Genomic DNA, 21,777 nt, shown 5'->3' on the forward strand with positions numbered 1-21,777 from the left:
ATAAAAAAAATTGAAGGCCAATAATTATGGTAGGAAAGAGTGGGTTTATAGGATAGCCATTTTTAGCCTTTAAAAAACCTATAAATTAATCTGTTTTCCATGGTAAAAAGTATAGCAAAGAGCAAAAGTGTAGAGAACAAAAAAGTACAGAGCGATAAAAAAAGGTTTTTCACAATTCTTTGTCTACTTGTCTCTCCCCTCTCGACATCTCCTTCACAGTTTCATGAATGTTATTTTAACAAATTAGTATTAGAGCGAGCTTTTATTTTCAGCAAAACCTATTGGTTGCAAATGGATCTACAAGAGAAAACGAAACCAAACCGGTAAGGTATAGACCTTTAAAGCTCGACTTATAGAAAAGGGTTATACCCAAAGAGAGGGGGTGGACTATGAAGAAACCTTATCTCCTGTTGCTATGCTTAAATCAATTAGAATACTCTTGTCCATTGCCACATTTTATGATTATGAAATTTGGCAAATGGGTGTTAGGACAACCTTTCTAATCGGCGATCTTGAGGAGAGTATCTATATGGCTCAACCAGAGGGGTTCATTGAACAGGATCACGAGCAAAAGGTTTGCAAGCTTAAAAGACCCATTTATGGGTTGAAGCAAGCATCTCGATCCTGGAATATAAAGTTTGATACTGCGATCAAATCTTATGGCTTTAAATAGAATGTGGACGAACCTTGTGTTTACAAGAAGATAGTCAACTCTACTGTAGTTTTCCTGGTGTTGTATGTTGACGATATCCTACTCATTGGGAATAATGTAGGTTTTCTTATTGACATTAAGCATTGGCTTGCGACACAATTTCAAATGAAAGATTTGGGAGAGGCTCAGTTTGTTCTTGGAATCCAAATTGTTCGGAATCGCAAGAATAAAACATTGGTATTGTCTCAGGCATCGTACATCGACAAAATGTTAATTGGATATAAGATGCAGGACTCCAAGAAATGATTATTACCTTTCAGGCACGGAGTTCATTTGTCGAAGGAACAAAGTCCTAAGACACCTCAAGAAGTTGAGGATATGAGACATATTTCCTATGCATCAACAGTTTTTAGTCTGATGTATGCCATGCTATTTACCCGACCCGACATATGCTATGCTGTGAGAATTGTCAGTAGATATCAGTCCAATCCGGGACGTACTTATTGGATTGCCATTAAGAATATCCTCAAGTATCTTAGGAGAACGAGGGATTGTATGCTAATGTACGGCGCTAGGGATCTGATCCTTACAAGGTACATTGATTCAGATTTTCAGACCAATATAGATTCGAGGAAATCGACATCAGGATCTGTCTTCACTCTAAACGGAGGAGCAATAATACGGAGAAGCATAAAGCAAGGTTGCATTGCTGATTCGACCATAGAGGCTGAGTATGTTGTTGTTTGCGAAGCAACGGAAGAATCTGTATGTCTTAGGAAGTTCTTAACTGATTTGGAAGTCGTTCCAAATATGTATCTGCCTGTCACTCTTTATTGTGATAACAGTGGAGTAGTTGCAAATTCTAAAGAACCAAGAAGCCATAAGCGAGGAAAACACATTGAGCGCAAATATCATCTCATAAGGAGATTGTGCAACGAGAAGATGTGATCGTCACACAGATAGCTTCAAAGCACAACATTGCTGATCCATTTACAAAGCTCCTCATGGCTAAAGTGTTTGAAGGGAACCTAGTGAGTCTAGGACTACGAGTTATGTAATCTAGGGCAAGTGGGAGAAAAGGCATGAGTATGTGATGCCCTAGTTTATTGTATTTATGTCTTTCTCTCTACTCAACATTATAAACCCCACTTGAGTTTTAGTCCAAGTGGGAGTTTGTTGGGTTTTATGTCATAAAACTCATAGTTTGTAAACAAAAACTTATTCTATTTTTAATAAAGTTATTATTGATGTTTATTCAGCAAAGATCATTATTGAATAAAGTGAATTTTACAATCATTATTCTAAATCCAATAAACTAAAAATACTCTGGCTATATTATGATTACTTGAACTATATGTAGAGACATAAGAGTGGATAAAGTTCAAGTATATAGTCAAAATGATCTATAGTACAGGGATAGGGTTGAGTACCTTATCCTGGGGACACTATGGATGCGGCCCACTTTTGTATATGACATAAACAATGTGATCACTAAATTGTACATATAGAGACATGTGAGTGGGGGTGTCCTATGCAATGAGTATTGCATAAGATCGGACCATGAAGAAAATCACTCTCACTTTATAATGTCGTTTACAGTTGAGACTGATTTTTTTTTCATTCGACGACTTAGGTAACTCGATCTTAATCCTGAGCTAACCATGAACTCTNTTTCATGAATGTTATTTTAACAAATTAGTATTAGAGCGAGCTTTTATTTTCAGCAAAACCTATTGGTTGCAAATGGATCTACAAGAGAAAACGAAACCAAACCGGTAAGGTATAGACCTTTAAAGCTCGACTTATAGAAAAGGGTTATACCCAAAGAGAGGGGGTGGACTATGAAGANGAGTTTGCCGACTCAATAAGCCTCTAATTTCAGGGGTAAGACTGGGTGAATAGCTGGGGACATAGGGTGCAAGATGGAATTCACTCCTACCCACTTTTAGGGATAGTAGAGAGGTTGTTCCCTTTAGTACTGACTCCAGGTCTTNGTGTTAGGACAACCTTTCTAATCGGCGATCTTGAGGAGAGTATCTATATGGCTCAACCAGAGGGGNTAGTACTGACTCCAGGTCTTGAACAAGGGGCCTCCCACTCTCATTGGTTTGAGAGGGATTCGGTTTACTGGTTGGACCACAAACCAATTGTTCATTAGAGAATCAGTGGAACATAAGGAACAAGAAGTAACTTCAGGAGTAAAACAGTAAATTGACCTAGCTCTAGTTACAAACAACCTGTGAAGGATCNTGTAGTTTTCCTGGTGTTGTATGTTGACGATATCCTACTCATTGGGAATAATGTAGGTTTTCTTATTGACATTAAGCATTGGCTTGCGACACAATTTCAAATGAAAGATTTGGGAGAGGCTCAGTTTGTTCTTGGAATCCAAATTGTTCGGAATCGCAAGAATAAAACATTGGTATTGTCTCAGGCATCGTACATCGACAAAATGTTAATTGGATATAAGATGCAGGACTCCAAGAAATGATTATTACCTTTCAGGCACGGAGTTCATTTGTCGAAGGAACAAAGTCCTAAGACACCTCAAGAAGTTGAGGATATGAGACATATTTCCTATGCATCAACAGTTTTTAGTCTGATGTATGCCATGCTATTTACCCGACCCGACATATGCTATGCTGTGAGAATTGTCAGTAGATATCAGTCCAATCCGGGACGTACTTATTGGATTGCCATTAAGAATATCCTCAAGTATCTTAGGAGAACGAGGGATTGTATGCTAATGTACGGCGCTAGGGATCTGATCCTTACAAGGTACATTGATTCAGATTTTCAGACCAATATAGATTCGAGGAAATCGACATCAGGATCTGTCTTCACTCTAAACGGAGGAGCAATAATACGGAGAAGCATAAAGCAAGGTTGCATTGCTGATTCGACCATAGAGGCTGAGTATGTTGTTGTTTGCGAAGCAACGGAAGAATCTGTATGTCTTAGGAAGTTCTTAACTGATTTGGAAGTCGTTCCAAATATGTATCTGCCTGTCACTCTTTATTGTGATAACAGTGGAGTAGTTGCAAATTCTAAAGAACCAAGAAGCCATAAGCGAGGAAAACACATTGAGCGCAAATATCATCTCATAAGGAGATTGTGCAACGAGAAGATGTGATCGTCACACAGATAGCTTCAAAGCACAACATTGCTGATCCATTTACAAAGCTCCTCATGGCTAAAGTGTTTGAAGGGAACCTAGTGAGTCTAGGACTACGAGTTATGTAATCTAGGGCAAGTGGGAGAAAAGGCATGAGTATGTGATGCCCTAGTTTATTGTATTTATGTCTTTCTCTCTACTCAACATTATAAACCCCACTTGAGTTTTAGTCCAAGTGGGAGTTTGTTGGGTTTTATGTCATAAAACTCATAGTTTGTAAACAAAAACTTATTCTATTTTTAATAAAGTTATTATTGATGTTTATTCAGCAAAGATCATTATTGAATAAAGTGAATTTTACAATCATTATTCTAAATCCAATAAACTAAAAATACTCTGGCTATATTATGATTACTTGAACTATATGTAGAGACATAAGAGTGGATAAAGTTCAAGTATATAGTCAAAATGATCTATAGTACAGGGATAGGGTTGAGTACCTTATCCTGGGGACACTATGGATGCGGCCCACTTTTGTATATGACATAAACAATGTGATCACTAAATTGTACATATAGAGACATGTGAGTGGGGGTGTCCTATGCAATGAGTATTGCATAAGATCGGACCATGAAGAAAATCACTCTCACTTTATAATGTCGTTTACAGTTGAGACTGATTTTTTTTTCATTCGACGACTTAGGTAACTCGATCTTAATCCTGAGCTAACCATGAACTCTTATTTATTCAGAATTATCCTTAGATTTGCATGGGTGAGAGTGGTCGAGTTTGCCGACTCAATAAGCCTCTAATTTCAGGGGTAAGACTGGGTGAATAGCTGGGGACATAGGGTGCAAGATGGAATTCACTCCTACCCACTTTTAGGGATAGTAGAGAGGTTGTTCCCTTTAGTACTGACTCCAGGTCTTGAACAAGGGGCCTCCCACTCTCATTGGTTTGAGAGGGATTCGGTTTACTGGTTGGACCACAAACCAATTGTTCATTAGAGAATCAGTGGAACATAAGGAACAAGAAGTAACTTCAGGAGTAAAACAGTAAATTGACCTAGCTCTAGTTACAAACAACCTGTGAAGGATCGACTTACTAATCATGGTTATATCAAATGGACAGAAATATAGGTATAGTGAGGGGAGTGCAACTACTAAGCTATAGTGGAGTGTTCTAGTAGTTAACGAATGTTGGTTAACAAGGTTAATGAGTTTAGTCGGTTAATCTCGGATCATTGAAGCCCATGATCTATAAGTCCATTGGGTCCCCCTGCTAGCTCATATCGGACTAAACCATAGAACAGTGTGACGAGTGAGTTCGAAGTGTTCAAATTCAAATTAGGGAATATGCGCTAAACATATACGATATGTTTAACCTGATTTATTTAGGAGAATTGTTACTGTTTTCTCCCCTATAAATACTCCTAAGATGTATAAATTCACACGAACAAAGAGAATGGAAAAACACAGTGTTTAAGGTTTTTTGTTCCAAGAAACTCTCCCCTCAAGTTGTTCTTTATACTTCATTTATTTGTTTCAATATATTTCAATCGAGGAAGTCGTATCCAACAAAGAACAAAGATGACATATGTTTAATTTTAATTTATCGATAGATTGCACCATATTGTGCATCTAAATGGGCAGTCGATGGGTTAAGCAAATCTATAGCAAAAGAATTGCCGGAAGGAATGGNAGAATTGTCAGTAGATATCAGTCCAATCCGGGACGTACTTATTGGATTGCCATTAAGAATATCCTCAAGTATCTTAGGAGAACGAGGGATTGTATGCTAATGTACGGCGCTAGGGATCTGATCCTTACAAGGTACATTGATTCAGATTTTCAGACCAATATAGATTCGAGGAAATCGACATCAGGATCTGTCTTCACTCTAAACGGAGGAGCAATAATACGGAGAAGCATAAAGCAAGGTTGCATTGCTGATTCGACCATAGAGGCTGAGTATGTTGTTGTTTGCGAAGCAACGGAAGAATCTGTATGTCTTAGGAAGTTCTTAACTGATTTGGAAGTCGTTCCAAATATGTATCTGCCTGTCACTCTTTATTGTGATAACAGTGGAGTAGTTGCAAATTCTAAAGAACCAAGAAGCCATAAGCGAGGAAAACACATTGAGCGCAAATATCATCTCATAAGGAGATTGTGCAACGAGAAGATGTGATCGTCACACAGATAGCTTCAAAGCACAACATTGCTGATCCATTTACAAAGCTCCTCATGGCTAAAGTGTTTGAAGGGAACCTAGTGAGTCTAGGACTACGAGTTATGTAATCTAGGGCAAGTGGGAGAAAAGGCATGAGTATGTGATGCCCTAGTTTATTGTATTTCTCTCTACTCAACGTTATAAAACCCCACTTGAGTTTTAGTCCAAGTGGGAGTTTGTTGGGTTTTATGTCCTAAAACTCATAGTTTGTAAACAAAGATATATTCTATTTTCAATAAAGTTATTATTGTTGTTTATTCAGAAAAAATTGTTATTGAATAAAGTGAACTTTACGATCATTAATCTAAATCCAATAAACTAAGAACACTCTGGCTATAGTATGACTACTTGAACTATATGTAGAGACATAAGAGTGGATCAAGTTCAAGTATATAGTCAAAATGATCTATAGTATAAGGATAAGGCTGAGTACCTTATTCTGGGGACACTATGGATGCGGCCCACTTTTGTATATGATATAAACAATGNTTATTCTATTTTTAATAAAGTTATTATTGATGTTTATTCAGCAAAGATCATTATTGAATAAAGTGAATTTTACAATCATTATTCTAAATCCAATAAACTAAAAATACTCTGGCTATATTATGATTACTTGAACTATATGTAGAGACATAAGAGTGGATAAAGTTCAAGTATATAGTCAAAATGATCTATAGTACAGGGATAGGGTTGAGTACCTTATCCTGGGGACACTATGGATGCGGCCCACTTTTGTATATGACATAAACAATGTGATCACTAAATTGTACATATAGAGACATGTGAGTGGGGGTGTCCTATGCAATGAGTATTGCATAAGATCGGACCATGAAGAAAATCACTCTCACTTTATAATGTCGTTTACAGTTGAGACTGATTTTTTTTTCATTCGACGACTTAGGTAACTCGATCTTAATCCTGAGCTAACCATGAACTCTTATTTATTCAGAATTATCCTTAGATTTGCATGGGTGAGAGTGGTCGAGTTTGCCGACTCAATAAGCCTCTAATTTCAGGGGTAAGACTGGGTGAATAGCTGGGGACATAGGGTGCAAGATGGAATTCACTCCTACCCACTTTTAGGGATAGTAGAGAGGTTGTTCCCTTTAGTACTGACTCCAGGTCTTGAACAAGGGGCCTCCCACTCTCATTGGTTTGAGAGGGATTCGGTTTACTGGTTGGACCACAAACCAATTGTTCATTAGAGAATCAGTGGAACATAAGGAACAAGAAGTAACTTCAGGAGTAAAACAGTAAATTGACCTAGCTCTAGTTACAAACAACCTGTGAAGGATCGACTTACTAATCATGGTTATATCAAATGGACAGAAATATAGGTATAGTGAGGGGAGTGCAACTACTAAGCTATAGTGGAGTGTTCTAGTAGTTAACGAATGTTGGTTAACAAGGTTAATGAGTTTAGTCGGTTAATCTCGGATCATTGAAGCCCATGATCTATAAGTCCATTGGGTCCCCCTGCTAGCTCATATCGGACTAAACCATAGAACAGTGTGACGAGTGAGTTCGAAGTGTTCAAATTCAAATTAGGGAATATGCGCTAAACATATACGATATGTTTAACCTGATTTATTTAGGAGAATTGTTACTGTTTTCTCCCCTATAAATACTCCTAAGATGTATAAATTCACACGAACAAAGAGAATGGAAAAACACAGTGTTTAAGGTTTTTTGTTCCAAGAAACTCTCCCCTCAAGTTGTTCTTTATACTTCATTTATTTGTTTCAATATATTTCAATCGAGGAAGTCGTATCCAACAAAGAACAAAGATGACATATGTTTAATTTTAATTTATCGATAGATTGCACCATATTGTGCATCTAAATGGGCAGTCGATGGGTTAAGCAAATCTATAGCAAAAGAATTGCCGGAAGGAATGGCAGTTGTGGCCTTAGATCCAGGCCTCATAAACACAAACATGCTCGTTTCATTTTCTAGTAGTTCAGCTTCAAACTATCTAACACCTGAACGTTGGTATGGATATCATCAAATCATATATTCAATACTGAAATTTTTATATAAATATATCCTTTTGTGTGTACTTATATATTCATTTTTCATTGTAATAAGGGCTATAAAAGCAGCGACATTGATCTTGATCTCACTGCATCAGACAATGGAGCTTCCTTCACAGTTAAGGATCCAACCGAGTTGTCCATTCCATAATTTTCCTTTTATTAGTACAATCCTCTCGATTTCAATGCCCTTAGAGGATAATTAATTTGGTAAATGGGTAGAATAAATAAGACTTATGAATGTATAAATGAGTAGAATGTAAATTGAAATGAAATAGGCTAAAACCAGTTGTATCTCATTCAAATTTTTCTCTTATGAAAAGTATTTTAAAAAATCTCTTTCATTATAACAGTCTTAACTAATTTAGAATCGTATTCCCTTTAGTAATTTGATTAATTTTTTTTAAAGATTTTGTCACGACCTATCATGTTCTAATTTTCAAGGCTTTGAAAACACAGACCTTAACTATAGACCATATCAAAGTAAACATGTGAAAATGTGAAATGAAAGTAGTGAAAATATGGTAAAATTTTGCTCAAATTAAAGTCATACAACATTTTTGTAAAAACCAATACAAAATGTTCTAAACAAGTGTTGTTTAAGTTATTTACAAACGAGGGAACGAAAACAAGATACAAAATATATGCAACGACAACCCAAGAAAATATAAACAACATCGACACCCGAGGTTGACACTCCTCTATGACCGTAGAAATCTCAAGCACTGTCTCACCTTGACCAATAGATTAATTACCTTAGGATCGTGAGCGATGATATAGGGTTTGACCCTAGTGCTTCAAGATTAAGAAAAAATCAAGGAGTCAGATTAGAGTATTTTGGAGCCGAAAGTCTGCGTTAAACCACTTAGTCGTCTTAGGATCCCAATTCCTCCTTAGCACCCATAGAATATAAGATGACGATTANTTATTCTATTTTTAATAAAGTTATTATTGATGTTTATTCAGCAAAGATCATTATTGAATAAAGTGAATTTTACAATCATTATTCTAAATCCAATAAACTAAAAATACTCTGGCTATATTATGATTACTTGAACTATATGTAGAGACANTATCGATAGGAATATCTCCCTAAGAAGCATGTATGAGTGAATCAAGTTAAGATTAGGCACTACAACTAAAGCGGTTTACACATTGACCTAGGTTAGTGTGTTTCTTGTAGACCATGCACCCTAGGATTGTGAGCGGTGATCAAAAGTTTAGACCGGTGTGCACCCAGAGATTAGATTAGCCTCCAGGAGCTAACCTTGAGTAACTCAAAACACGAGATGAGATTTAAACCACCTCGACACCCCTAAAAACCTAATAGACTTTCACGACAAAGATAACTAAGAAAGCTTAACTGACCCTATAGCAACATGACGGTATAACCAGAATCTCCACATCTTATCCCTTCTAGTACACACTTAACGCATGACCTACCTAGCGGTAGTAGTATAGGTACTATTGAGCCAAGCCTAGGCTAGATAGTGTAGTGTGTCAAGGCAATTTAGGTCTCATTATCGTGTGTGGAAACCGTCAAGGGTCTTCTTAATAGGACCTTTGTGTTGTAAGCTTGTCTTGAGATGGGGCAAAGGACCTTACAGATAGCCTATTAGTTGGTCGACAAATGGGGTTACTCCCCTCTTTTTAGAGTGTCTTAATGGCCATATGGAAGGATTGCCAGCTAACCTTCCATGGATAATGACGATGTTCATACTAGCTAAATGCCATGCTATCTAACACATTTTTTCCAAGTCTAAGAAAAGAAAAGTAGTTCACCCTAGAGATGAAATTGGTAACCAGTAGATTCGTGACGCCAGAAACATGTGAACCACCTCCATTGAACCTAGAGTGGGTCCATGAATAACTAGATAACCGCTCGACACTTTCAAGTACCCTAATGCTCAGATATAAGTAGAGGTTAGGCTCAAACTTTCAGGTACCCTAATGTACATCTACTAGGTTATTTTCAGAGTTTTCACTCACTTGCTTTACTTCTCTTTAAATCTGTTTTCTCTCTCTATTCTTTTCTTCCATAATTAGTTCTATTTTAAGGATTACATACTCTCTAATTAATTAGAAGGGGCGGAATGAATATGCTAAAAATTTAATAAAACCTTACAATTTTAAAACAAGAAATACAAATAACAACCTGGTCAAAACAAAAAGTTAACATAAATCCTAGTATGAAAATAGAAAACCTATACTGAACTACTCAAGAAAAAACAATGCAAACTACTCTCCTATCTTAGTTTAGCTTCTATGGTCATTCCAGCATTGCCATCATTCATGCATGGACGCTTTACCTTTATCTGAACTATAAAGGTAGCACATGGCTTAAGTATTTTAAAAAATATTAATTTAGTAACCTCACTGTTAGGGGCAAGTAATGCAAGCACACACATACATGAAGGGGTCTATCCTTCAAAACAACATGGCTTTGAGTTCTTTTTAGTCCGGGCAAGATTTGATGTGTGGTACTTCCCCGCACACGGCTCACGTACGAACATATGGACCCACCAGGCAGGCTCATATACATATCTCTTGAGTTTGGCTCGTCAAGCTAAACGCATTGATGCGTCGCTAGACACCATGGAGTAAAAGGCCCACATGATATTATGACGAACATAGATATCGAAGGTACGAGTCTATCCTGACATAACATAATGGGAAAGTATTTCGATACACATGATATACAAATGCATAAGGTCCCCATGACTTAAAATCATAGAATATAATAAGAATAATTTGGTTCTTCTTTTCATTCATGGCATAGTACACATATGAGTCATGTATACGTAGTACTGATCATGGCTTTTAACATGCATCACCATTAAATCTGTATGACTTATATCGTGACTTTCAATGGCGTAATAGAACATCACATACATTTATAACATGACATAACATGACATAACATTTCATATTGTACATATCATGTGACATAATAGAACATCACATACATTTATAACATAACATCATAGGTCATCACATAACATACATAGCATAGCGTAACATTTCTAATTATGATGCATGTTGGGATCACGAGGCATGTATCACTGTACATCATACAATTCTTCCAACCAGTCCCTTCAGCATTTGTTTCAACCTAGGTGAACCCATGACATGACATTTTTACTTACATGTTTGGCCTTAGTTGCCGTCCCTAAATATTTAAAACTAGTCTAAGATTGTCCTTCAGCATTTGTTTCAATTTAGGTGGACCCATGACATCATATTCGAAATATTTTAATGAGTTTCACTTACTTAATTCTCAAATAATTTTCGAATTCTAGCTCAAAATAGTTTAAATTGAGCAATTGAGGATTATACTGACCTTATATTTGTGCGATAAGGCCAAAATCAGCTCTAAAAGTGATAAGACAACCCTAATTCTCAGCTTAACGATCCACGCTTATGTTGAAGTAAGAACCCTTGAATCAAATAAATTAATACCTCCTTATAGAAAATTCGGATCAACCAAGAGATAAGGCTAGAATTAGATTACCTCTCATGAGTCACTCCATAAACGAGCGTGATCAAGATTTAATTGAATGACTCATATGCAATTTACTACAATAATTGCTTCAAACTTAGAAATGACACGAATGATGTTCAAATTTCTAAGGGTACTTGTAGTCTCTTCACAAAACAAACTCCCAACTCTTCAAATACTTACTAGATAAGATAGTGGCCATAATTTACTCCCCCTTTAAATCTCCAAACAAACAAACAAAAAAAAAAGTTATAGCCACTTTGACCGGTAACTTCCCACTTTTGCCCACTACAACCAATTATGCAATTAAAATAATAAATAAAGTTTTCTAACAAATCAAAGTGCAATTCAACTACATTTGCTACTTCAACCATGCAAATATTCACTTCTGAATCTCTATGGTTCTTCCTCAATTGAATCAGCTTGTAACACATGAAATAATGGTTAAACCGATCCTATCCAATTTTGTAAATGAAGAATGAATGCTTGCTGAATCTTCTTAGCCTTAGATCGTGTAATAGATTCAGTTGGAACATTTGGAACACGGTGATCCTTATCATATTCCCCATCTTCAAAAGGATTTGTTCTCAAATCAGAAAAATCCTCACCTACATCAAAAGGATTTGTTCTCAAATCAGAAAAATCCTCACCTACATCAAAAGGATTCAAGTCAAATGTACTTAAAATCCTTGGAGTAGATAAATTTTATAGGCAATGTTATTAATTCTTTCAAAAACTTAAAAGGTCCTCCCTCTTGGATGTAACTTTGTCTTCCTTTGAGATGGAAATCGCTCCTTGCGAAAATGTATCCAAACCCAGTCACTAGGTTGAAAAATGATTTCTTCTTTGTTACTTCTTGAAGCAACTTTAAAATTTTGTTTCTCAATTCTCTTCTTCATCTCTCTGTGCAATGTTTTGATCAAATCTGCCTTACTTGTGGTTGCTTCACTCACAACAATATTAGAAGGAATACGAAGCAAATCAAGAGGCGTAAGTAGATTAAATCCACAAACAACTTCCAAAGGAGCCCAATAAGTGGTACTATGAATTACTCTATTATATGCAAACCTTACAAATGACAAAGATTCGTCCCAAAACATTTCGCTTATACTTGCTTTAATTCATGATTCCTTCCTAATTATGATTTTTTTTTTCTATGGATTTTCAAGTATATTCCTATGGGTTAAAGTTAATTTTTTATAAACTATTCAAATTAGACAATCAACCATTTTAAGATATTGAATATGATGTCAATATAAGTATAGCTTAACTAGTTTAGAAATATGTTTTATTCTGGAGAGATTAGATGTTTGTTCGAATCTCCCAATCTTAAAGTAAAAAAAAATTATTGATGGTTGATGTCTAAGCCGAGTATATCTCAATTCATATNAGTTATATTGGATAAGAGGAGACGTAGACAATAAAGACACTTAAAGTGATGATCTTCAAGAGTTGATACTTATCATGTTATATCATTTTCATTGCCCCCAAACTTCTCCGTGCAAACAAATGTTTCGAGAAAATGGAAGTGATTGATCTTCATACGTTAAATGCTTATCTTGTTATATCGTTTTACAAATATTCTATATGCAAACAAATGTGCCTTATTATTTGATTTATATTGCAATAGGCATCCATGTGATTTATTTTTTAAGAAAGTTAAAAAGAATTTATTCCTTCCCCTTTCAAAATTACAAATTGAGGCTTTAAATTTTTTTATTTTATTAAAACTTACAAATTTACCAAACACAATATTGAAAGATTAGGTTTCATTAGACAAAAAAAAAAAAAAAAAAAAAAAAAAAAAAAAAAAAAAAAAAAAAAAAAAAAAAAAAAAANAGCTGATAGACATAAAAATGAAAGTTTCCGATCCTATTAAATACTTTTAAAAATTCAAAAGCCAAATAAACACGAGATTAGAGTATAAACTTATAATTTAACTGTTTTTTTTTTTTTTTTTCCTTGTACTCTCTCGCTGATCCAAATTTAATTTGTTCTCCTATCACTAAGATACATAAGAAATTTACTAATTTTTTTTAAGATGCAAAGAGTCATACATTGATTAAGAAAGGATGAGATCTATGATATATATGATACGAAATAACCCAAGCTAAAGGAATAGATCTATGATATATATGATACGAAATAGCCCAAGCTATCTTAAACTACATCAAGTGACCTTTAGATTACTCTGGGATAGGTTACAAACTTTAGGTTAGCTTATTAGAATATTAATTCTCAGATTTAAGGAGGTTTTATTGTATTTTTTAGTTTTAGAGAATAATTTTTAAAGTTTTAAGTTACAATTAGCTAGAGATTGTTATAAGTATTATAGACATAAGATTTACAACATTTCAATTGACCTTAGGTTAAGCAATAAACTAGTTTCTTTACATTTCTTGTATTTAGATAATTCAAATTAGAAACAACTTTCATTTTTACGATTGATTTTAATCATCAAGTTTTCCTTATCGTTTTGGAGTTCTTGGATATTTGAGATTTCAAAGTTTTGTTCAAGGTTTTTAAATCAAATTTCAAGAGTTTCATATCAATATATGTAACCACCCAACTTTCTAAGATATCTATCTATGGTTATTACTAAAAGGTAACTATTTAGAACAAGATAATTATCTCTATTGGTATGAAATTTTGAGGTGGTTCCAAAAACAAAGCAACGAGGGCATATGTCGAAAGTGAATCATATATGCCATTGTAGAAATACGTAGATTCTCCGTGATTCTTATCAATTAGTATCATAGTCATAGTTAGCTCCATCGGTGATATGCTGAGATTTTGAACAAAATAAGCGAGCTTTGTGAGTTAGTCCCAAGATTGGACTTAAAAGAAAGAAAGAAGAAGAAGAAGAAGAAAAAGAAGAAAAAAAAAATAAATAAATAAAATAAAATAAAATAAAATAAAATAAAAGGTGCTTGAGATACCATAAATAAATAGATCTATCGAGTAATATGTATTTGATATAAAGAGCAAGAAGGCGTGTGGGGCAATTTTCATTTGCGTAATCAATAGGCAAGCTACGTGGTCCTCCTTCCCTTTTATTTTCATCCACAAATCTGTAGATAATGGTTCAAGGATCCTTATAATATAGCTTATTCACAGAACCATATTTAGACTTTCATCTATCTTTCTGGAATACTCTCAAGCAACCTTCATGGCCTCGACCTTGAGCGAATCCTCGAGAATACCCACAAACCCTTCAAGGATTGTGTTGATAACTGGCGTGAGTAAAGGTTTGGGGAGAGCCCTAGCCTTGGAGTTAGCTAACCGTGGTCACACCATAATTGGCTGTTCACGTGACCAACCTAAACTTGATTCCCTTCGTCAGCAACTTTCTTCTAATAACCACTTGCTCTTCAATGCTAACGTGGTAAGCAAATGCTCTAACCCCACGTCCTAAGTTCTTAGAAAAGTGACTGAAAAGGTTTGTTTTGCAGAGATCAAACGATAGTGTTGAAGAGCTAGCAAGAGCGGTTGTCCAAAACAAACTTGTACCCGATATCATTGGTATTCCTCTCCCTTTTTTCAGATAATTTCTTACTTGAACCAATTTTTGAGAAACTAAACACTTTTTTCTTGATTATTGACAGTGAATAATGCAGGTGTTGCTAATAGAATTGGGAATGCATGGGAGGTAGAGGTCGAAGAATTTGATAATGTTATAGATACCAATGTGAAAGGGATAGCAAACGTTTTGCGCCATTTCATTCCTCTTATGATTCCAAACAAGCATGGAATAATCATCAACATGTCTTCAATAGCGGGAAGAACTGGAATTGCACATGTATGTCATTTATATTTAAAGTTTTATGGAAAGATTATTAGTCAATAAGGTTGACTTAGTAAAATAATTATGAATTTAAGATTGAGAAATGGTTAGTGATTTATTTGGGAGAATTGTTAGTAGTTTTTAGATGGGGAGAAATTTAGGAAAATAGTTAATGATTTATTTTTAGGAGAATTGTTGGTAGTTTTATCTTGAGGAAAGTTAAATTTGTTAGTATATTCTATCAATACTCACGAGATGCATGCTCTGTTCATTCACAACAACCAATAGAATTGAAAGGTCCTTTGTTCTAAGAAACTCTCTCCTCAGGTTGTTCTTTCTGTTTCATTTATTTGTTTCGGTATATTTTAATGGTGGGTCATATCCAACATTTGGTATTAGAGTTAGGAAGTGAAAACAAATGCCGTCACCTTACAAAGTTGCCGGAGGAGATATGACGATCATAAAAAGCAGAAAGTAAGGGAATGTAACACTCCTATACCCGTTACTCATGAAGAGTAACTACGCAACATGGTCGATAAAGATGTGTGTTAACTTATAGGGACAAGACGTGTGGGATGCCATGGAGCATGGTGATGACGTTGATGAGCGTAAGGATAGGATGACTCTTGCCGCCATCTACCAAGTAGTCCTGGAGGATATCTTTCTCATGTTGGCAGAGAAGGACTCGTCAAAGGAAGCATGGGAGACGCTGCAAACAATGCATGTGGGAGTGAAACGTGTCAAGGAAGCAAAGGTGCAAACCTTGAAAAGTGAGTTCGAGGCTATCTGCATGAAGGATGGTGAATCAGCAGACTCCTTTACTATGAAGTTTTCGACGATCGTCATCCATTCATTAGGCGACAAGGTGGAGGAGATCTCCATCGTCAAGAAGTTCCTTGAAGTTATTCTCCCGAGATTCATGCAGATTGTTAGCTCTATCGAGAGTTTAACGACCTCAAGAATATGACGGTTGAGGAGGTCGTTAATCATCTTAAGGTCCATGAGGAGAGATATCGTTGCTACAAAAACAAAGGAGAGGAGAAATTCCTCTTACTCACACATGAGGAGTTGCTCGCATGGACGAAAAAGAAAGATGTAATTGACTCTTATTTTTAGGTACAAGGGGACATGACAGCTATAACAAGGAAAATAAAGGTCATGGACGTGCTCGTGGACATGGCCGCAGACGTGGTAACAAAGGAGGTCATGACAATACCTCACAAATCCATGACAATGCCAACCCTGGAAGGACAAGAGCATGATCAAGTGTTACTCTTGTGGAAAATATAGGCATTATGCGGTAGAGGGCCGCAACAGGGAGCACGAGGAGGAGGTAAACCTCACATTCACGGATGATGAAGAGCCCGCATTAATGTTGGCCAAGACAATGCCCAACTTGTTGATGCTCAATAAAGAGAAGGGAAGAAGAAGACCAAATGGAGACTAACATGTGGTACCTGGACAACGGAGTGAGCAACTACATCACTAGAGGCAAAGCAAAGTTCAAGGAGCTTGATGAGAAATTCATTGGAAACATGAAGTTTTGCGATGCATCAATTGTACCGATCAAAGGCAAAGGATCCATCTTGTTCTAACGTAAGAATGACGATCAACGTCTATTGACCAAGGTATATTACATCTCGAGTTTGAAGAGCATAGTATTAGTCTTGGTCAAATGATAGAAGAAAGTAGCAGAGTGGAGTTAGTTGGCTTGTTCTCAAGTGGAGTAAGTTGGCTTGTTCCTCAAGATATTCGATAGAAATGGAGCCTTGTTGATGAAGGTAAAACAGTTGAAGAATCGCCTGTATAAGATACTATTCGAAGACCATCAACATCTTCTAAAAGTATCTATTAGCATTTGTAGTGAGAAAGGGAAGAAGAAATCAATGGGTCTGGAGAAAAAGGAATCGAAAAAACAAAGCCAACAAAAAACTAGAGGCTACTTCATTAGCAAAGAGTATGTTTCATCAAACTTGTCATCTCAACCAAAGAAGCAAACAAGGTTAAAAAACAAAGGAATACCTTACAAGATAATGAAGTTCGTATGCAAAAGAGAGAAACAGAAGAAATTGCATGTTCAGGAATTATAATTTCTTACGAAGAAGATGGAGTTGATAAGGGATTAAACAACGTTAATACTATGGAGCAACGTGCAGATACTCTCACAAAGGCCCCAATAACGATTAAGCTTTCGAGATATGCTGAGTTACTCAAAGTAAAGAATCTCAAGCTAAGTGAAGTGGAGAACGTGAGTCAATAACTTGAATTAATACAATTAGTTATTACTCGAGTAAATTTAGGAAAATGGTAACTGATTTAGTTAAGAGAATTGTTATAGTTGCCATCTGCGAGAAGGTTTAGGAAAATAGTTGAGGGAATTGTTAGTGGGTTTAACTTAAATAAAAGTTATTAGGGCTTTCTACTTTCTAAATACCTTCAAATGTATGCACTATTCACAATCACAAGGTTGTTCTTTTTGCTTCATTATATTTCAATAGAATCGAGTAGTCATATCCAACAAAGATGACACATGTTTAATTTTACTGTATCGACAGATTGCACCATATTGTGCATCTAAATGGGCAGTTGAGGGGTTAAGCAAATCTATAGCAAAAGAATTGCCGGAAGGAATGGCAGTTGTGGCCTTAGATCCAGGCACCATAAACACAGACATGCTCGTTTCAGTTGTTGGCAGTGCAGCTTCAAAATATCTACCACCTAAACGTTGGTATGGATATCATCAAATCATATATAAATATATCCTTTTGTGTGAACTTATACATTTTTTTTTTTTTATTGTAATAAGGGCTATAAAAGCAGCGACAATGATTCTTGATATCACTACATCAGACAATGGAGCATCCCTCACAGTTAAGGATCCAACCGAGTTGTCCAACCCATAATTTCTATGCCCTTGGATGATAATTAATTTGGTAAGCATCACAGATAGAATGTTTAGATATTAGATAAATAAGAGTGATGAATGTATATGATCGCTTGTGGATGTATATAATAAAATAATGTAAAATTCACCAGAATAAGTGCAAGTAATAAGTAAATTATCGATTCCACAGGAAACCTATCTTTTTGGTTAATTTTATCGCTGGAAATTAAATGAGTTTTTTGGTAACATTCAAATGGGTGTTGGAGATTTTCACTATTTAAACAAAACTAAAACGAGTGCCACTGTCGAAAAACATAAAATGATGAGAAAATCAACTATAATGAGGAAGGTTCGGCTAAGAGAGATTAAATAGATAAGTTGTTGAGTTTTGTGGTAGATTCTAGTTTCTTTTAATAGATTATCAAGCCCACTTCGAGGGGTCATGAATGGTGATTATTCCATAATCGTTGTAATTTCTATTAACAAGGCTCTAGGAAAAGAATTATTCATAACCCTTCTATTACCCTTCAAGTCTCCTTGCTATGGAACTAGAGTATTAAAGAGGATTTCATTGCTCCCTCTCTTCTCCCGAATAAGAGAACAACTATGTATGTAAAGTAGCTAATTAAACATACATGTAAATCTTTAACAAACTATATAAAACTCTTTAATAAACTAAAATCATACCGTCAACATACTTAAACTATATAAAACTCTCTCGCCTCCCCTATTAAGTTTAGCCCTCCATACAAACTGAATTAAACCGAGGAATCCGCATCTTCATCATATAAAATTGATGGAATAAGGAAAGAGAATAAGGAAATAGAGAGTTATCTCGGTTTGTTACCGTTCGTCAATGGAATTTCCTTTCTCTTGAGCTCTCACGTCCACCTCTTTTCCCTAATCAATCCTTGTTGGACTCCTTTTCCTTCTGCTGTCAACAGCTGCTGGATTAGGGTTTTCTTCTTCTTCTCTAGTTTCACAGTAGTTCACTGCATAAGAGGTTGCTGCTCGGTAATTCGATTTTCTCCCCAAAGTGTGGCTCCTCTCCTCTTAGTATTCCTTTTCGTTTTATATTGAGCATGGGTTCCCCTTTAGGGCTGAAAAGAAATAAGTAGTCCACATAGTATGTTCCTCATTGGATAGTCAATGACCCATTTGGACTGATGATGTAGATTTAAAATTTCCATGTCATCTCTCATTTGTTTCCAAATGTGCTACTTCCACATAGTTTAACATAAATGTCTAAAATTTTACCATATAACTCAATTAAATATACAATTAAGATCGATTTATGCCAAATCATATTTTTTTTTTTTATGTTAGACAGCAATAAACGATTTCATGCTCACTAAGTAGAATAAATGGAGTAATAAATGAGAAAATGGTGAATAAGAGTGCAATATTAACTACGAAAAAGACTTGATATATCAGTATAAATGTGTAGAATGTAAATTTACTGATGGGTCAGTTGTAATTTGTGAGATCTTGCAGGATGTGTAGATATATTTAGTTGTATTTATGATGCGTTGAATAAATTAATTGATTAAAGAGTTAATTGTAATGACCCGCTTTGCAATAAATTAATTTATTAAAGAGTTAATTGTAATGACCCGATGCAGGTTAAATAAATTAATTGATTAAAGAGTTAATTGTAATGACTCCCTTTACCAGCCTTTTAATTACTTACCGGTACATTCGACTCACATTAAAAAAAAATGATAAAATTTCTCATTTTTAAAATAAAAGGTGACAAAAGAGAGATTAAATGATTTAAAATATAAATGCATAGATGGAATAAAACATTAGCATACACCAACTAACAGACAATCCAAAAGTAAACATTGAAAATGAGGTTAGTTAAAATAAGGTAAAATTTTGTACGAATTAAAGTCGGACAACATTTTTGTAAAAATCAATACAAATGGTTCTAAACAAATATTGTTCAAGACGGAAACAAGATACAAATATATACATGGACAACTCAAGAAAATACAAACAACATAGATACCCCTTGTTGACAATCCTCTATGATTGTAGAGCTCTCAGACAGTATCTCACCTCTCGTTGTATCCTTAACCTAATAGGTAACCACATGATTTAATTTAGGCCTTAGGTAATTCTGGCCTAATTTCTTCTACTATCTGAGCAAGTGGAGAGGGAACGAAGTATTGAGCAAATCTCTAGTCTGAAACTTACCCCTACGGGTATGTATAGGTTGTCCAACCTTTATGTTCTTTGACTTAGGTAGCTTCTTTTACCTATATAGTGGATGTCTGATGTCCAAAGTTTAGGCGCTACCTCATAATAATTTGGTGGGGTAGTATGATATTGATTAGCCTAAACATCATCCATGGGAGGTTAGTTGGCTCTCCTATAGAACTATCTAATAACTAGTGTGGGTGATGACCCCTTAGTGATTGCCCGCTACTGTGTTTACCTGTGTGGTTTCATGCCCTCTCTCAAAATGGGTTCTACTGGATAAGGTAGAGCATTTGGTCACTTTGACATGCTACACTATCTTGTTTAAACTTGACTCGACGATACCCGTACTCTTATTGATCGACGCAGTTTCTAGTTCTAGATCGATCCCGAAATTGACTTCCATGACTGGGGGCAAACTTGGAAGATCCTTACAGAAAAATATTTACGAACTCCCTAACGATGTGTACTGATGAGACTATTTGCTTGTTACTGTTGTCTAAGGTCACGCTGGTTAAAGATGCACTTGCGCCACTATGAATCATCTTCTTGGCTTTCAGTACTATTACAACTTTCGAGGTTCTTTTGGAAGTGGCTCCCTTATTGGTAAATTTGTCCCCTGATGGGAGTTTGAGAGTCACTATTCAAGTTTCACAATCTATCAATCCATACCCAAGATGACGTTGAAGTCTTGCATGCTTAACACTATCAATGTAGCTTCGATGACACGTCCTGATATTGTTACACTACTATCCTTAACCCTATGGGTAGCTAATAATAACCCGTGAGCAAGGGTGGACACTGATAGGGTGACCTCTAAAGGTTTCTTCTCTAGGTGTGCTAGCTCTACAAACTCCTCAGATATGAACAAATGTGTTGAACCCGAATCTAACAACACTAAAGCCAAATGACCAAAAATTGGTAGCGTACCTGTAACAACTGCGTTCGGCTCGTCAGCTAGTCTGACTGTGGTTGCTTGGGCTACATCTCACCCTTACTGATGCTGAGCAACCCGACCTCTCTAATTATGTGCCGCAGGTCGATTGGCATGCTGATCGTTCCTCTAAGGGCAATCTGCTGCAAAGTGCTCTACTTAACTACATCTGTGGCATGCATCTGTTCCTGCTCTGCACTCCCCCGTGTGAGAACGCCGACAGCTAGGATAAATTGTTATGTTTTGCTCTGCACTCCTCTGAACTGCAATGTGGACTAGGTTGATCTTGACTGTAACTTGTCGATGGGGGGCATGTCGATGAGGATCACCACCCGAAGGGCTTCTACATAATAAGAGGATGCTTGGGCTGCCACATGCCCTTCAACTCGTCCCTTAGGTCAACAATAAATCGCTTGGCCTTTAACTACCAAGTACTAATATG

General features: G+C 35.9%; 1 protein-coding gene across 3 annotated transcripts; it reads left to right on the top strand.

The window, feature by feature from the left end:
- The first annotated feature begins 14,639 nt into the window (after nucleotides 1-14,639).
- Nucleotides 14,640-18,300, top strand: LOC111784531 (NADPH-dependent pterin aldehyde reductase-like). Of its 3 annotated transcripts, XM_023665202.1 has the most exons (5): nucleotides 14,640-14,916; nucleotides 14,984-15,053; nucleotides 15,137-15,330; nucleotides 17,871-18,043; nucleotides 18,122-18,300. In XM_023665202.1, the coding sequence occupies exons 1-5, from the start codon at nucleotides 14,701-14,703 to the stop codon at nucleotides 18,216-18,218; spliced, it is 750 nt and encodes a 249-aa protein (XP_023520970.1). In that variant the 5' UTR covers nucleotides 14,640-14,700; the 3' UTR covers nucleotides 18,219-18,300. The 3 variants fall into 3 exon arrangements, with proteins under 3 accessions (XP_023520970.1, XP_023520968.1, XP_023520969.1); XM_023665200.1 differs by lacking the exons at nucleotides 17,871-18,043; nucleotides 18,122-18,300 and adding an exon at nucleotides 15,875-17,740; XM_023665201.1 differs by lacking the exons at nucleotides 17,871-18,043; nucleotides 18,122-18,300 and adding an exon at nucleotides 15,875-17,740 and having other exon boundaries at nucleotides 15,149-15,330.
- Nucleotides 18,301-21,777: the final 3,477 nt, after the last annotated feature.

This window comes from Cucurbita pepo, unplaced genomic scaffold (genome assembly GCF_002806865.2).
Source record: "Cucurbita pepo subsp. pepo cultivar mu-cu-16 unplaced genomic scaffold, ASM280686v2 Cp4.1_scaffold000226, whole genome shotgun sequence".
NCBI lineage: Eukaryota > Viridiplantae > Streptophyta > Magnoliopsida > Cucurbitales > Cucurbitaceae > Cucurbita > Cucurbita pepo.